At 38.4% G+C, this 16,171-nt stretch overlaps 2 protein-coding genes across 2 annotated transcripts in view; both read left to right on the top strand.

Moving 5' to 3' along the window:
• Positions 1–16,171, top strand: part of LOC139479687 (uncharacterized) — a 45,194-nt gene that overhangs the window by 13,189 nt on the left and 15,834 nt on the right. The window contains exons 3-11 of the mRNA XM_071262531.1: positions 4,009–4,236; positions 8,582–8,722; positions 9,667–9,813; positions 10,147–10,296; positions 10,953–11,099; positions 11,699–11,845; positions 12,177–12,323; positions 12,779–12,916; positions 13,871–14,008. Of these exons, the coding sequence (XP_071118632.1) occupies positions 4,009–4,236; positions 8,582–8,722; positions 9,667–9,813; positions 10,147–10,296; positions 10,953–11,099; positions 11,699–11,845; positions 12,177–12,323; positions 12,779–12,916; positions 13,871–14,008 (1,383 nt within the window). The remainder of the gene's footprint in view (positions 1–4,008; positions 4,237–8,581; positions 8,723–9,666; positions 9,814–10,146; positions 10,297–10,952; positions 11,100–11,698; positions 11,846–12,176; positions 12,324–12,778; positions 12,917–13,870; positions 14,009–16,171) is intronic.
• LOC139478266 (uncharacterized) lies at positions 14,082–14,777 on the top strand. The gene is made up of 2 exons (XM_071260680.1): positions 14,082–14,093; positions 14,136–14,777. The coding sequence occupies exons 1-2, from the start codon at positions 14,082–14,084 to the stop codon at positions 14,742–14,744; spliced, it is 621 nt and encodes a 206-aa protein (XP_071116781.1). The 3' UTR covers positions 14,745–14,777.

Genomic DNA, 16,171 nt, shown 5'->3' with positions numbered 1-16,171 from the left:
GTCCATATGTAGAAATAAACACATGTAAGTTATATACGATATTCAGAAATGTATTGGCCAACAATGCAAATACTGGTTATAGTTGGTTGGTTTGTTGTTTAACGCCTCACTCAGCAACGTTCCAGCTATATGACGGCGGTTTGTGAATAATCGAATCTGGACCAGACAATCCAGTCATCAATATCATGATCATCGATCCACGCAATTGGGATCGATGACATGCATCAACCAAGACAGCGAGCCCGACCACCCGATCCCGTTAGTTGCATTTTAAGACAAGCATGGGTCCTATAGTATGTAGCTTACATGTAGGAATAATTACATCACTAAAATATATCAATTTGTTGTTATTTGTTACTTATATTGTCTTTACAACAACACACAGAACGTTATAAATTGCAAAAGTCTTCAACACTGTCGATACTGCAGTGTATATCTATATACAATTGATTGATGTTGACCTGGGAATGCAATTGTTTCCATTTACATATAATAGTCTTGTTCATTAGGCCAACATATCTGCGACATGCCACATAATGCGGTTCCGCGCATGCCCAGAAAAGATACAAGTACAAGTATCGTACCTCGGAATGTGGGAAGGCTTGCGTGAATCCACAGGTCGGTTTTTGCGATCCGACGTTACAATTGCGGCTTTGCTTCATTGAGAAGGTTATGTCATTTACGCACAGGTAAATCCAGCAAATATCTAGGAACGAAAGCGTCCTCTTGGTTTTGGGTCTTTTTGAGCCCGAGACACATCACTATAAATTGGAAGCGTAAAATACAAAAAGTATTCCATTGATTTACCCACCTGAACTAGAAATAAAGGATACCACTGAGACGGTCTTATTTGTTTCATATCCCTTTGTACCTTTGTACGGAGTCATCCATCAACAAATATATTTTCAATTGTGTCCACCAACATTTCGATTCTGAAAATTAATCAATTAATCCTTTGCATAAGAGTTATGATATTATAAATAATATATATCAAATAGCCTAAAATGCTGTCGACCTGATGGCATGTCGAGAGAAAATATTTAGATTCGACTGTTGTGCACAGCAATGCCATGTGGGTGTAATGACGTTGTATGTTATTCTAACCAACGAACTGCCAACGTCAATATATTTTGTCACTCCCCGGCATGCCCAAACCGCCACCGTAACCAGGACGACAAAAGAAGAACTAATGTTTTTAAACGTTTGACCAAATCAGAAACAGACTCCAATAAATTTAAAAGAGACCGTATGTGCCTCAATATGAAATTTGCGAAGAGGGAAATTAATGATTTAAACCGCAGTAACATTTACAGACATAAATACCGACAGTATTTAATATATTTAAGAACCAATAGTATCCTTTTTCCACACGAACATGATAGGAACGTGCTGCAGAACATTGTCCTGGTAGCTCATCATGTAAATTTCACTACTTCCATCATGTACTGATGCATGCCTGTTGGTCATATAATCACAAGTGACTTCTGTAGTGTTGTCAATATCAACCGTCGAACAGTTATTAAAATATGGGCCAAAATCCCAGCCTGCTACAATTTGGGATCACAACTTTAAAACATTGTGGATGCTGTCGAATTGCATGCCAACGAACTTGTTAAATGAATTTTACATTGGGTTAAGTCAGTGCGTGATGCTGCAGTTAGTAGAAAACTGAAAATGAGGAAACAGAATTAGAATAAACCTATTCTGTCACCTGCAGCTGACATCCAAAGTCTTGCTGCCCAACATATAACATTTTGCAGTTGTTTCCCACTGATATGTGTTGTGCCCCTTATCCAAATATCTTCTCTTGACATCCAAAAAGGTCGACTAAATTTAAAGCTACAAGGTGGAAGGTATAATGTCTCTAAAAATAAAATAACTTTTAGTCATATTTTAATTAAGGATCATTTATTAAAATGGGATAAGTGACCAATTGCTTTAATCACGTTTCGATTTTATCAAAACATTTTATTTTCAACTTTGTACACTGTTAAAAGGTGATTTCAAAATTATAGCGCACATATTAACCCAGAAATCAGTACATACAAACCTAAATTGTGATATCTGTAAATGACCACACAAGCTCACTGAATAATCAACAAGCTACAGTAAACTACGGTTATAACGAACTGAAAGGGACCTCTAATTTTTGGTCGTTATAATCGTAGTTCGTCAGGAGCATATAAACAGTATATATACAGCAAAAATACAGCAAATGAACGGGATCAAAACATTTCTTTATATCCGTCAGTTCGTTATAAACGTAGTCTACTGTATATTGAAACGCACAATCAAGTCGGTAATACAATGGGTCACAGTACGTGGCAGCAGCAGTAAATAACAGGCCACATTACACAAGTCACTGTACTCACGAATGTCCTCAATTTGCCACTGTTGAATGTCTTGAATGAGGCATGTTCTCCGTTCTTGAATCCAGAAAACAAAGCAGACAGAACAGTCGGTGTTTTCCTACAGGTATCGCGTTTGCACTTGGCAAGTAGATAAGACGCAGGTTGTAGTAGTAGTAGGAGAAAGAGGATGCCTCGAATCGCCCACGTCTTGCTCTTACATAGGTTCTGCCAGCCTATTAGAAACTGACACCTAAAAGCGTAAATAAGCTCCCCACAGCGAAGCTCTCTGTACCCGGAGAGACGGAGTATAAGGCATTATTGTCCGGCGTCTCCATCAAATTGTTGCCTTACAATCTACACTACTGCCTATAACAAAACATAACATGATGGTAAAATTAAACATAAATTTATATTTAAACTAAGGTAATAATGTTGTCAATAAAGCTCAGACAATCTGCTCCAGAATAACTTAGAAGAATAACTGACGGTACAGTACAGAGGGTTTATGTGAAAATGAATAACTGACCAGTTGATCAAAATTCTGTCATCAAAGTATAAAACAATTTGTGTGAAATAGCTAATAGAAATAAGTATTGAAAGCGAAATATCCAATATCCCACTCTTTTGTTTACGTAGGTTTCACTTCAAGGTCGTTTAACACATTCTAATGATCTATGGGTTCTTTCATATAACTATTTATTGAAGATGTATAACGTGGTTAAAACCATTAATAATCTACCATGGGTGGGAAACATCGTTATAAATGTACAAGTTTCATCTGACATGGAAAGACTTGGATATACTAGCGTGTATATATATTATACTGATATAGGATAGCTACGCGATGAATTGCAAAGAAAAAATGAATAAGGCGTGGTTTATTTCACGATGAAACATGGTTCTATCGTGAGGTCATTTCTGGAGACTCGAACATACTCTTAAAACTTGATGACGTCGTACATTGGGAGAAGCTATGTTTGAGAGGGTAGTGAGTTGTTACCCTTAAATGTAGCCAGGCACCTCAGATTAGCGCAAGAGATGAACGATCGCATTCAAAAGTGGACGAGATGGAGCGTAAAGATACAGATAATGACCGCCAATTGTTTGTGTTTCTGAGAATATTCAGGAAATACCATACTGAACTCCCTTGTCCCTAAACTGGACTGGTTCGACATTGCCGAGGCGGATTGTATTCAGTGAGTGATCATGATCTGAATACGAGTAAATACTTTTAGATCTTGTACATAATCAGAGAATAATACGTATATAATCATAATTAACAGTAGAAAGCCGTAGAACAGCGTTTGTCCCTTGTTAAATTTGTAAATTTTAATATCGTCTTGTTAGAAATATTGTACTATTAAGCAAGATTATGAAAACAGTACACATATGCTTCGATTGAACATTATCCAATATATATGCAAAATACAAGGAGAACTAAACTTCAAGAAATATTGTACAACTGAATAAAGAAATCAAAGTCCAAATGTATCTGAATCAGTTTCATTACATCTTCATAGGCACATGTATGGCAGGTTTTGTTCCATTCCGATGGAAGGAAGGTTAAGCAAATACAAGTGATTTAAGTTTTCCACGTAATGGCATTTAATATAGGATACTCGCTACAGTCAATGAGATTTTATGTATCTATTTTCAGACAAAATCCGGCGTAATGGCGTCCAACTCTACACCTCTGCTACGAATTCATCGGACCCAAAAGAAGGAAGTTTGTGTCACGCAGTTACTGGACGTCCTGACGGTACAGACATCCCTGACATACTGAATGTGACCTGTCTTGGAACCTGGCGCTACCTGACTGTCTACACAGAGACTGATAATGATAAAGCTGGTGCTGTGTTGGACTTTGTCGAGGTACAGGTGTGGAGTAAGTATACACATCAAGACAGATCACTTTCAGCATTCCCAAAATTAACGTCTTTACAGGTATAGGTAAGCAAATATCACGTTTTCACAACAATATTATTATCACCGACATTTTGCTTTGGCCACTTCTATTGTATTCTGTACTGTAATTGTACTTGAACTGACAGTTAATTTTGTACTGCCACTCTGTTGCGAACTGCCATTGTAATTACAGTAAACTACATTTATTACGAACACGCTCATAACAAACAGATGAATATAACTGTTTTTTGGTCCCGTCCATTTGCTGTAATTATGCTGTATATATACTTAATATGAGGTCATCAGAGATCCAAAATCCAGTTCTGATGTGGTGAAAGTACTACAAGGTATGTAATATGAATGTGGCAGCGCAGCAAGAGAGGAATGATCAGTTGTGTTGTAAAAACATCCATCATAGGATTAACTGATAATACTTTATCGGAAGTTGTTGTTTACCTTTTCAAAGTTCTTAGACATCTTCCCGGGAAGCCCGTGCTAAACGCTAACTGCATACATATCCTGATTTAAAATTGCAGCAGACCTGGCAGAAACTACATCAATACCTAAAAGAAAAAATACAGTGCTCACCATTCTTTACTTCAGTTATGTTGTGTCCGACCAAATCTTTGATGGTGTTTATGATCCAACATGGCGTCTTGACTTCACACAAGACTCTCTGAAGTTTCCTATTCGCGCTTTCAATAGTTCGATAATATTTCCGTTTGGTAGATCATAAAGATATATACTAAACAGCAAAAGTTCCTGTGACTTTGAATAAAATTTAATGCAAAGTTATTTTTTTTACCAAATCTGAAACAATTTCGGTTTGCAACAGATAAACGACTCCTGTAAGTGTTCAAATGGTTTAATTTGCCATACTGACTGACAGAAAATGCGTGATTTCATTAAAAATCCTGAACATGCCAAAATGTCAATTTACAAATCAATAGCGAGTGTGTCCACACCTCTGGTTGCGATGCAAGCAACACATCTTCGTCTCATGGAATGGACCAGGCGTCGCACAAAGTCCTTTTTGGATATCTGTCCATATCTGCTGGAGCATGTTTCGAAGTTCCTTGAGTGTCTGTGGAACACGTGGTTGACGTCGAAGGCGCCGATCCATCTGATCCCACATGTGCTTGATTTGTGAGAGATCAGAGGAGCGAGCCGGCTAGGAATTGACATTCACGTTGTTTTGTTGAAGAGAATCCTGAACAAGTCGAGGAATATGAGGCCGGGCGTTGTCATGTTGAAAGGTAATGCCTTGGCCATGACGACGCAAAAACGGTAGAACAACAGGGTCGATGATCTCGTCCGTTGAGATATCCCTCTGCCACTATCAAACGGGTAATCAGCTTGCTGTAATCCCACCCCATACCATAACGCTGCCGTCCCCGAACCGATCTTCTCCAATGACACAATGATTGACGTAACGTTCACCTCGACGTAACGTACACTCGAATCCGTCCATCGCTGTGGCTGAGGTAAAAACGAGACTCGTCAGTGAATAGAACTTGTCCCCATTGCATGGCCGTCCAGCGTAGACGCTGTTTGCACCACTGTAGACGTGCTTGAAGGTGGTTTCCCGTCAAAATGGGACGTCTGGCGGGTCTTCTGGCGACAATCCCTGCACATCTGAGGCGGCGACGTACGTTTTGTGAAGATATTCGTCGAAGGCCAGGGATGCTTCTTGCAGTCTCTGTTGCTGGCTGGAATCGATTTCGTATGTGTGTTGTTCGAATCCAGTTGTCTTGTCGATTATTGGTTTCGCGTGGCCTGCCACTCCGAGGATGGTCTCTGACTGCATTCGTCTGTTGCCAACGTTGCCATAAACACCAAATGGTGTTTCTGTGGACATTAAATTGTCTTGCAACATCAAGTTGACTCGATCCTGCTTCAAGCATGCCAATGACTCGCAGACGCTCATTTTCGGACAGGCGTGGCATTTCGTAATGTTGAATAATTGCGTAATTTCGTTGTTTTTTCCGAGTGGTTGTAAGCACGATGCTAAACAATGCCTTTGGAATCCCGTTAACGCACATGTGTGTATACCCTTTCTTGGGTAGTGAAATGCATGGGGCTTGCTTAAAGTCAACTTTTTCATGGAATGCATGTTTTTCTGTAGCTGTTGCGTTTTTGTGACTTCATTCCATACATGTACTACAATATTGAAAACCAAACTTTACTTGTTTGAAAAATAATCCACAATGCCTCATAATGCCTCAATCCACAAATTGGAAGCACCTTACTATATATTTGGTTTAAAATATATAAAAAACGGCCCCGGTAGGGTGATGTATCATGTGTGGTGGCAGTTCTTAAAAGAAGATGGAGGAATTGTATCCAGTAATTTCAGAGGAGTAAGATTTTGAAGATAGTAAAATTCTCTCTGAAAATCTTGAAAAAATCTAATATGGCTTTTGGCATGCAACAAAGATAGAAACAAATGTGAAACACATGGCATCAAAACGTCCTTCAAACGTTCAACAGTTTAAGTGAAAAACCTTACAAGAAAAGATTTTCAAAGTATAATTACTGAGAAAAAAAACGTAAAATATAACGTAGCCGCAACCATAAGACAAAATCCCAAAAGAGCTCCATCGCTTTGATGTATTCAGTATGGAAACAATTCGTAGAAAGTTTGGAACCACATAATCTCGTAGGTACAAAGGAGCAGGAGTTTGAAGACATGTGCCAAAACCAATAGTAAATAAAGTACTCGTACTCTGAAAATCTTGAATAGAAATATGACCGCAAAGCAATGTTACTTTGGACATGCAACTAAGAACCAAACATGTGACAAAAAATGTGCATCAAAACTCCCTGCAAAGGTTCAATAGTTTCTACAAGGCCATTACACGATATGATTTATAGTGTACAATGTATGAGAAACAATCGATCAGAATTAAAGTCTAATATAGCCACAACCACAAAAACATACAGCAAACCAGAGCCGTTTATGGGTATCACGTGTTGAGACTTTGCGGGAAGTTTGGAAGCATTTTATCTGGCAGGTTCAGTGGATCTAAAAAAAGTAAACCGCACTTCGAAAATCTTAAATACAATATTTCAGCCAAACCACGTAACCAATGACCAATGTCAAAGAACATACATTTAAAAACCTAAACCTATTTAGCATTACACCTTTTCTCCAATATTCGAATACCACACATAGTCTTTTTTATACATGATCATGAAGTGATTAAGTTATATTCTAGTATTCCTCAACACATTATTGCTTCAGAACAACAGGGAAAAATACAGCCTAAAACGGAGAGTGCAATCAACTTTTATATGACTGAGCCAATGAAATGTAGGCGCCTGATTAAATTCGAAACCTATTCCAATTTATTCCAGTGGTAGTAATTAAAAGAGCTGGAACTCCCGTCACTGATTCACTGCTATTAACAACTCACTGTGCCAAGTTGCGTCCATTAAACGTGCCAGAACCCTGTGTCCGAGAGTTCGAATCCCAGATTCATCCTGATCATGGTGATTGGTCTATGTTACAGTGCCGTACAGTCAAAGTGACGTACACCAAACTCACTCACTCGGATATATAGCAGGTTAACGTCACTGATCATTAAATACATTTCTAGAAAAATGACATTTTGCAAATAGTTATTTTAGACACATTTATTACTAAATTTAATGTACAAAAGTCTTGATTTGGAGTTAATTTCGTCTTATGTCATGATCACATGTCAAACAATAAACATAAATATAAAGCATATCTCAGGAAAATATGTTCGTCCGATTCATATTTTGAAACCAATTGTCAAGATTTTCATCATTTCAAAACATCTAGACCTACCAATGACGTAATTTAAAGCATATATTCCAATAATCTTTCAAACATGTGTATATAGATGGACATGTGGACAGCTTACGGAATATTTCGACAAATCAATTCAACAGAATCTAGAATTCTAGTAATCATTTTAGTTGAATAGTCTATATTTGCATCACTGCAGAAACCAATATTTGAATAACACCATGTAGACTTCCAGGCTGCCGAATAAACACGTTCAACGTACATGTGTATGCGGTAAAACTACCACTTTATATTTTCGGTTACGACTCTTTTTGGTCGCCACTGCACAGCATTAGAGTCTACGGTGTATATTGTGGTCAACATATCTGTTAGACTTTCGACTGACTATGGCAGTATCGTCTGCCATCTCTAGGTCTGTCAGCACCATACCCTGGATAACTGGCTCGACGAAAGTCACTTAGGGCTTCCTCCCACATCAACCAGACACACCGCGAATATAACTGATTTGTTAAAAGCTGCCCTCAACCGAATTTCTTCACTCATTTACCAGCATGCACTTCTGGGTATTACGGAAGCAACTGTGACCAAAGCTGTGCTGCACTTCACTGCAAGACGGACTCAAGCTGTGACATACAAGGACAGTGTGTTGGTGGTTGTGCGGCTGGATATCAAGGAACAGACTGTATTCAAGGTAATAGTCAACACATCAGATCCATGACTGGTGCAACTACTTGGGCGGGATACGCTTACTATTTCTCGAAAACCTGCTATCATCCCTACTTGATGTAGTCGGAATCGTACAATGGGACATTTAGAAGAGATTTCTTCTGATGGAAACGCTCTTGTTGCTTTTATTAAAAAAATATTTTTTCAATTGCTTTTATTTAACTGATTCAGCGACTGTGCCTGTGTTGTTCTATATTAACAGCACATATATTGCATTAACACTGACACTGTTCCTTTTAATTTCGTTCAAAATCAATATCGGGTTTCATATTTTCAGAACTTGATCACAGATAACTCACATTTTGCTAAAAGTCATGTCTAGGTAGTTCTTTTCAGTATGACGGGGCATATTAATATGACAGCTTGGCCACTCTGGAAGCGGTTTTCAATATCAGATTTTACATATATTTAATGTGGACGTTTGCATTGGTCACTCATGAAAGTAATACACGGAGTCTCTTGGTAAGTGATATATATACATATATATATATATATATATATAATATATATAATGGCTGTAAATATGCTTGCTGTTTGCTGTGTTGGCATCACATCGTGAGTATGGGTTCTTGAATTCTTATGGGTTTTCTTTGTGTACATTCACGGAACACCTTAGTTACCAGCAGCAATTTTGACTGATGGACAGATGTACTTCTTATTAAATAGCATAGTTAGGTTTATAAATATGCATCTGAGACATTTGTATGTGGTAGCTTTTTTTATTGAAGTTTCACATTGATATTACTTCGAAACATTGGACTATAAACTCTTAGTAAATTTTAAAGTATATCCTGCTAAATCCTGCATGGCTTACAGTCATGAAAAACATGTTTCATTTAATTTAGGATAAGATGTTAAAAAACACCGATTATAGATGAAGAGCAGAAGTTAGCTGATCATTAATTTCAGCCTGTGGTTCTGGGATGTTTGGAGAAGGATGCAGCAAGTCCTGCAGCAACCGTCGCTGTAAGACACCAACTGACACATGTAATCACGTGACTGGGTTGTGTCCTGATGGCTGCGCTAGTGGTTCCATGGGAGATGACTGTTTGCAGTGTACGTTTATTTCGTTTTCTATTTTTAACGCATTCACAGTATTGTGCATTTCATATAAGCCGTCTTTAATATGGTTACTAATTTAATGTATTAATTATTTAAACATTCCGTTACGGAAGTCATTGATAGGCGATGAATGAAAATGAAAATCATCTGCAAAATATTACAGTAACGGTTATTTTCCAAAAAGGACACTTTGTGTTAAGGATGTAAGTTACAGTACGGATTTGATGCGTCCAACCTACACTGGATGTTCCACACTGCGGCTATAAGAACTTTCTCATAGGTTATCTGTACACTTTTTATAATAGGTTTTACTTATACCCTATTCAGCATGTAACTTTGGGGGGACGTACGGCCCTAACTGTGCCAGTGACTGCAGTTCCCGACACTGTAAGACACGCCCCTCTACATGTGACATATACACAGGACAGTGTACTGCTGGGTGTGAAGATGGGTGGACAGAGACAGACTGCACCAAAGGTTTGTACATTTCACCATTTGTTTATGATTGTCAAATGACACATTTTCCACTGCATTTACATAAGAGATGATCGAGCAACAAACACAGATTTTGTACAGACGTAAGACGTCTGTTGTGTCTCCAACCATTAGTTCTCGTACATGAACAGCAGACAAAGGCTATGAAATAAGATGAAACCACACAGATGATTCTTTGTCTAATATACATCTGTGACAGTTGATTTAATCAGGAAAGTAGATAACGCTATTGGTATTGTCAAAGGATGACGACATCTGACATAGAATTGCTTCTTGAGCTGGGTGCATGGGAGTCCTTGTTACAGTTTTCAACGAGTTGGGGGTCATATTTCTGTTCACAACATGGACTCAAGTTAAGAAATGAATATCATTGATCTTCACAAAAGACAACAACATCACAACATATATTTATTTCTTTTCATTGTCATTTCTATACAGTCATCCAAAGTCGAAAACAAGCAATTTTAGGGCAACTTTAAATTTTGCGTTTGCAGCAAGAAATATGACTATGTTTTTATATTTTTATTTGTTTGTGATTGACATAAAGCTTATGAATATGCAAATAGGTGTATACATGCTGTCTATCAGAATATAAAATGTAGCCTGAAGCACATAAGTTAGATAATCATGAATTTCAGCCTGTGATCATGGGAGTTATGGAGAAGGATGCAGCAAGTCCTGCCGCAGCCGTCACTGTAAGACACCATCTGACACATGTAATCACACGACTGGGGTGTGTTCTGATGGCTGTGAAAGTGGTTACAAGGGAAAGGACTGTATGCAACGTATGTTTATTCCCTTGCGATTGATTGAGTTAACCTAATGCATTTCATAATTGCCTTATTTCATATGGGAACGACATTCGTGAATATCTGAATATTTCCGAGGTCTAAAAATGCTGTTTTCAGGTGATATTCAAGTAACATACGATATCAAGTAATTCAAGGACGGTACAAACAGTTATTTTCCAAACTGAGTGACAATCTGTGTAAGGATGTAATTTTCGGTTCTTAATCCTTACTTTTAATGACATTTTGATAACTGGATGGTCAAATATGTGGAAGCTAGAAGTCTTTACAAGTGTAAACACTCTTCATACATAAATGTCACTGCATGTTGTAGGCGACACTTCTTTCCCATTTTAAATTATCACTCAGCCAGGAATCCCCCAAAATGCTTCAAAAGGGTTCGACTGAATGGATTAGCATGTTTGAAGGTTATTTGGGCGCGGTTGAAACTCAAGAAGCACAAATAAAGTTTCAATATATTGTTCATATGTTTTGGAGCTCTGTTTGTGATTAATATTAAGCTGATGTATATGCAAATCGGTGTATAATGTATAATGTAGCCTGAAGCACATAAGTTAGATAATCATTAATTTCAGCCTGTGATCCTGGGAGTTATGGAGAAGGATGCAGCAAGTCCTGTCGCAGCCGTCACTGTAAGACACCATCTGACGCATGTAATCACACGACTGGGGTGTGTTCTGATGGTTGTGAAAGTGGTTACAAGGGAGAGGACTGTATGAAAAGTATGTTTATTCTCGTGTGATTGATTAACTTAATGCACTTCATAAGTGCCTGCTGTCATATGGGAAAGAAATTCATGACTATCTGAATATTTCCAAGGTATAAAAAATGCTGTTATCAGGTGATATTCAAGTAACATATGCTATCAAGCAATTTCCTGGTGGTTCAAAATCAGTTATTTGTCAATCTGAGTGAGAATCCATGTAAGGGTGCATTTTCCGGTTCTTAATCCATACTTTTAATGACTTTTTGATTACTGAATGGTCAAATGTGTGAAAGTCTTTACAAGTTTATACAATCTTCATACGTACATTTCACTCCTGCCTGATGCAGCATGTACCTCGGGGATGTACGGCCCTAACTGTGCCAGTGAATGCAGTTCTCGACACTGTAAGACACGCCCCTCTTCATGTGACAGAGAGACAGGTCGGTGTCCTGATGGGTGTGAAGATGGGTGGACAGAGATAGACTGCACTAGAAGTAGGTTAAAAGCACCATTATTTTGACAGTGTAAACTGGACCTTCTTCAGACATAAAAAAAATGTTGTGTAACAGTCTTGTCAGTAGTATATCATTTAGGCAGAATATTTCCGTGAAAGGAACAAATGTAAGGCTATACCATTTACTTTATCTGGACTAAAATCCAAACAATGAATATGTCTAATTCGTACCTATAGCCACAGTGTTATTCTGCACAGGTTGTAAGTGCACGCTGTAGGCGACACTTATTTTCCATTTTAAATTACCATCATTCAGCCAGGAATCCCCCAAAATGCTTCAAAATGGTTCAACAGTTGAAACTCTAAGAAGCTAGGTTCAAATATATTGTTAAAAATATATATTAATAAGGAATCATAGAATTCAGGGTACACTAATACCACTTGAATTCCAAAACAATTGAACGTAAAGAGTTTGATATGCCCATTTCCTTTTAGACTGTGCTGATGGATTTTATGGAAATAACTGCTCTCTGAAATGTGCTGATAGACATTGTACTAGTAAGACCTGTCTTGGTGATGGAGAATGTAGTACTGGATGTGATGTGGGATGGACTCTGCAGGACTGCACACAAGGTAACATTCAATTTTCTGACAACAGTGTGACATACATATATCATATATTCAAGTAATTCTTCTGCCAGCTATCATAATCCAAGCACTAAACAGAAAAAGTACATCTAAACTGTAATTGTCACAAGATGAGGATAGAAAATCAACAATAATACTGCGGTAGTCGGTAACCTTTTCAAAAGTGTCTCAAGGCACTTCGGCAAAGATATTGGCAATACCTTTTTCCTGAAAAAGTTCGTGGCTTCGTGATATTTTCGGAATGGTACAATCGTCTATGCTTTTAGCGATTGGGATACGATGACATGCATCAACAAAGTCAGCGAACCTGACTACCCGTTCCGATTCGTTGCCTCTTACGAGAAGCATGGGAAAGTGAAAGTAAGAAAGTGAAGGCTAAAATCTGCAGCTGTAGCTGTTTCTGCTGGTATAGAAGGTATGAACAACTTCCCCGAAAACCCGACTACATAGAAATTGAATGGTCCATTTTAGATGCATGGAAGCTCTGAACAGTTTATGTATAAATCACTATGTCACATATCAAATGCATGGGCATTTGTTTGAATCGTGTTGGGGCAAGGAAACAAGTTTCGAATTTTAAATATGAGCCTCCAGGTACTTTGATTGTAAAGTGGCCTGATTTGACATTCAACGTGTATATTAGGGGCCGGCCATATTTTACACAGAATAAAAAACATAAACTATTCCCAGAATTTCTAGCACAAACATAAGTTGTACGTTTGGCATGCTGGATGTTTTGTAAAAAAAATGAGTTATGAAAATGATAATGTCTGTTCCTCACTTCACAAACATATGCTTTAAGGCAGTGACGGAAAATATGTCCTGATTCTTACATAAATCCCAGTCCCACTTTCCCCCTGCCTGAATATTAACTGATTGATCCCTCGGTGTTGATGTGTTAAGATAGGGCTACTATCTGCTCTGTGCTATTCCAAACAGAGTGCTCCAATGGATCATATGGCAGAAACTGTGAATCCACCTGCGGCCATTGTTCGGATACCAACACATGTCATCACGTCTCTGGAACCTGTCCAGGTGGATGTCAGGCAGGGTGGGAACTTCCCCTGTGTCAGACAGGTTAGTGTGAACAATCTACATACAACAACTGCACTTAGCCTAAATTTAACCATATAATGATATCAAAACAAATATGATTTATCGTGTTTGCCTGTTGCTCTGGAAGCAAAGTAGGAACGCCTGGTAGAACCCCAAACCACCTAAAATAAAGGTCTGGAATGTGAGATCCACACGTGTGAAAGAATCTGTCATTGACCTGAAAACACGCTCTATGAGAGATAATTTACTCTTTCACGGGATCCCAGAAATGCCTGGAGAAGAACCTAAAGAGGTAATTAAAGGTTTCTTAAAGAAAGAAATGAAGTGTGACACAGACATTCACCTCTTACGTGTACATAGGATTGGCCCTCACTTATCTAACAGACCACGTACTATAGTGGCAAAATTTGCAAATCCAGACGAACGGTGGGAAATCCTGACTAACACAAGACAGCTGATAGAAACGCAATTCGGTGTTACTGAACAGTTTCCTCAAGAGATTGTGCAGAGACGAAGAGATCTACTCCCCATTTTCAAGGAAGCAAGGATGCGTGGTTTGAAGTCTAACCTCATAGTAGACAGACTGTATATAGACGGGAGACGTGTGTACCCAGGAGACGACCCGTTTATAGATCTCACCCCACGAGGCCCTCCCCCCAGCAGGAGATCATACGCGAGTGCCGTCGGTCGGTCAGACAACAGACAACCCAACAAGATGGCCAGGACTGAGGACACGGGAGAAAACAGGCCGCGGTAGGAGAATAACGGAGGTCAGCAAACCCGTGAGTCGCCTAACAGTGAAAACGTAACTTCCCACGAGAAACTTAAGATACTGTCTCTTAATGTGTGTGGGATTAGGACAAAGCTGTTGAACCCCGATTTTGTGAACGATGTGTCCAGATACGATATACTGTGTCTGACTGAAACTAAAACGTGTGATTTAGATGCTGTGAAAATCCCAGGATTCTCAGTTCATATGAATAACAGAACTAACGCACTGAACACACGTGTATCTGGCGGGATCATTGTAGCCATCAAAGAGACACTATTTGACAAGGTCAGCGTCATCGAAAAGATGCATGATATTGTTTTATGGTGTAAGATACCAAGTGATTTCCTGCATGTTAACGATGACCTTATCCTAGGAACTGTGTATATACCACCAGAGCAAAGTAGATTTCATTCACCGGAAATATTTACAACACTAGAAAATGATATCATTCGTATGTCAAACTGCTCACAGTACATGTGTATTGTTGGTGATATGAATTGTCGTACCAAACATCTTCCGGATTTTATCATTTTGGACGAATATTTATGTGACAATGATATTATTGACGAGGAATTATTGTTTTCAAATGTACAACTTCTAGTTGACACCGGTGTAGAGGTAGATAGAATATCAATGGATACTGAAACAAACTGTAACGGGTATAAACTCCTGGATTTATGTAAAAATAACGGGCTGTATATTGTGAATGGAAGATTAGGCAAAGACAAGGGTATTGGTAAACTGACATGCAGAAATGCCAGTGTTGTCGATTATTGTATTGCATCAGCAGAAACATTCCCATTATTAATAGATTTTGAGGTACAGGAGTTTGACCCGATCTCGTCCGATGTACACTGTGGCTTATCGTTAACGTTAGATTGTACAGCACAACAACTATCTCCAGTTATAGATGATGACAAGGATGTACATGTACATAAAGTTGTAAAAAGATGGGTTCCTGATAAAAGTGAAACATTTTTATGTAATATCGATAAGGTTGCCATTACCCATCAGTGTACAGAATTAGATGCATGTAAAGACCAAATAGAGCGAAATGACATTAACCAAATTGTAAATAAACTCTCTCAGACGCTGGTTACTGCGGCTGAAACTACTCTAGGTACTGTAAGAAATTCCAGACATTCTGTACATAAGCACAAGCATAAACCCTGGTTTGATGAAAAATGTAAATCATCACGTAGATTCTACCACAAGCGTAAACGTATATATGGAAGGACTAAAGACAGTAATAGCAAAGCTATGTACATTTCAGCTAGTAGAGCTTATAGTAAAACCCTAAAGAAGGCATTTAAGACATTTCAAAACAAATGTGTCCAACAACTGAGGGAATGTAAGGATAGTAACCCTAAGAATTTTTGGGAAATTTTAAAATCATTTGAACCAAAGAAAAC

Source organism: Haliotis cracherodii, unplaced genomic scaffold (genome assembly GCF_022045235.1).
Source record: "Haliotis cracherodii isolate W230 unplaced genomic scaffold, xgHalCrac1.p SCAF_4, whole genome shotgun sequence".
In the NCBI taxonomy this organism is placed as follows: domain Eukaryota; kingdom Metazoa; phylum Mollusca; class Gastropoda; order Lepetellida; family Haliotidae; genus Haliotis; species Haliotis cracherodii.
Note: the sequence above shows the minus strand (reverse complement) of the source record. Positions and strands in the feature narration are given on the sequence as shown.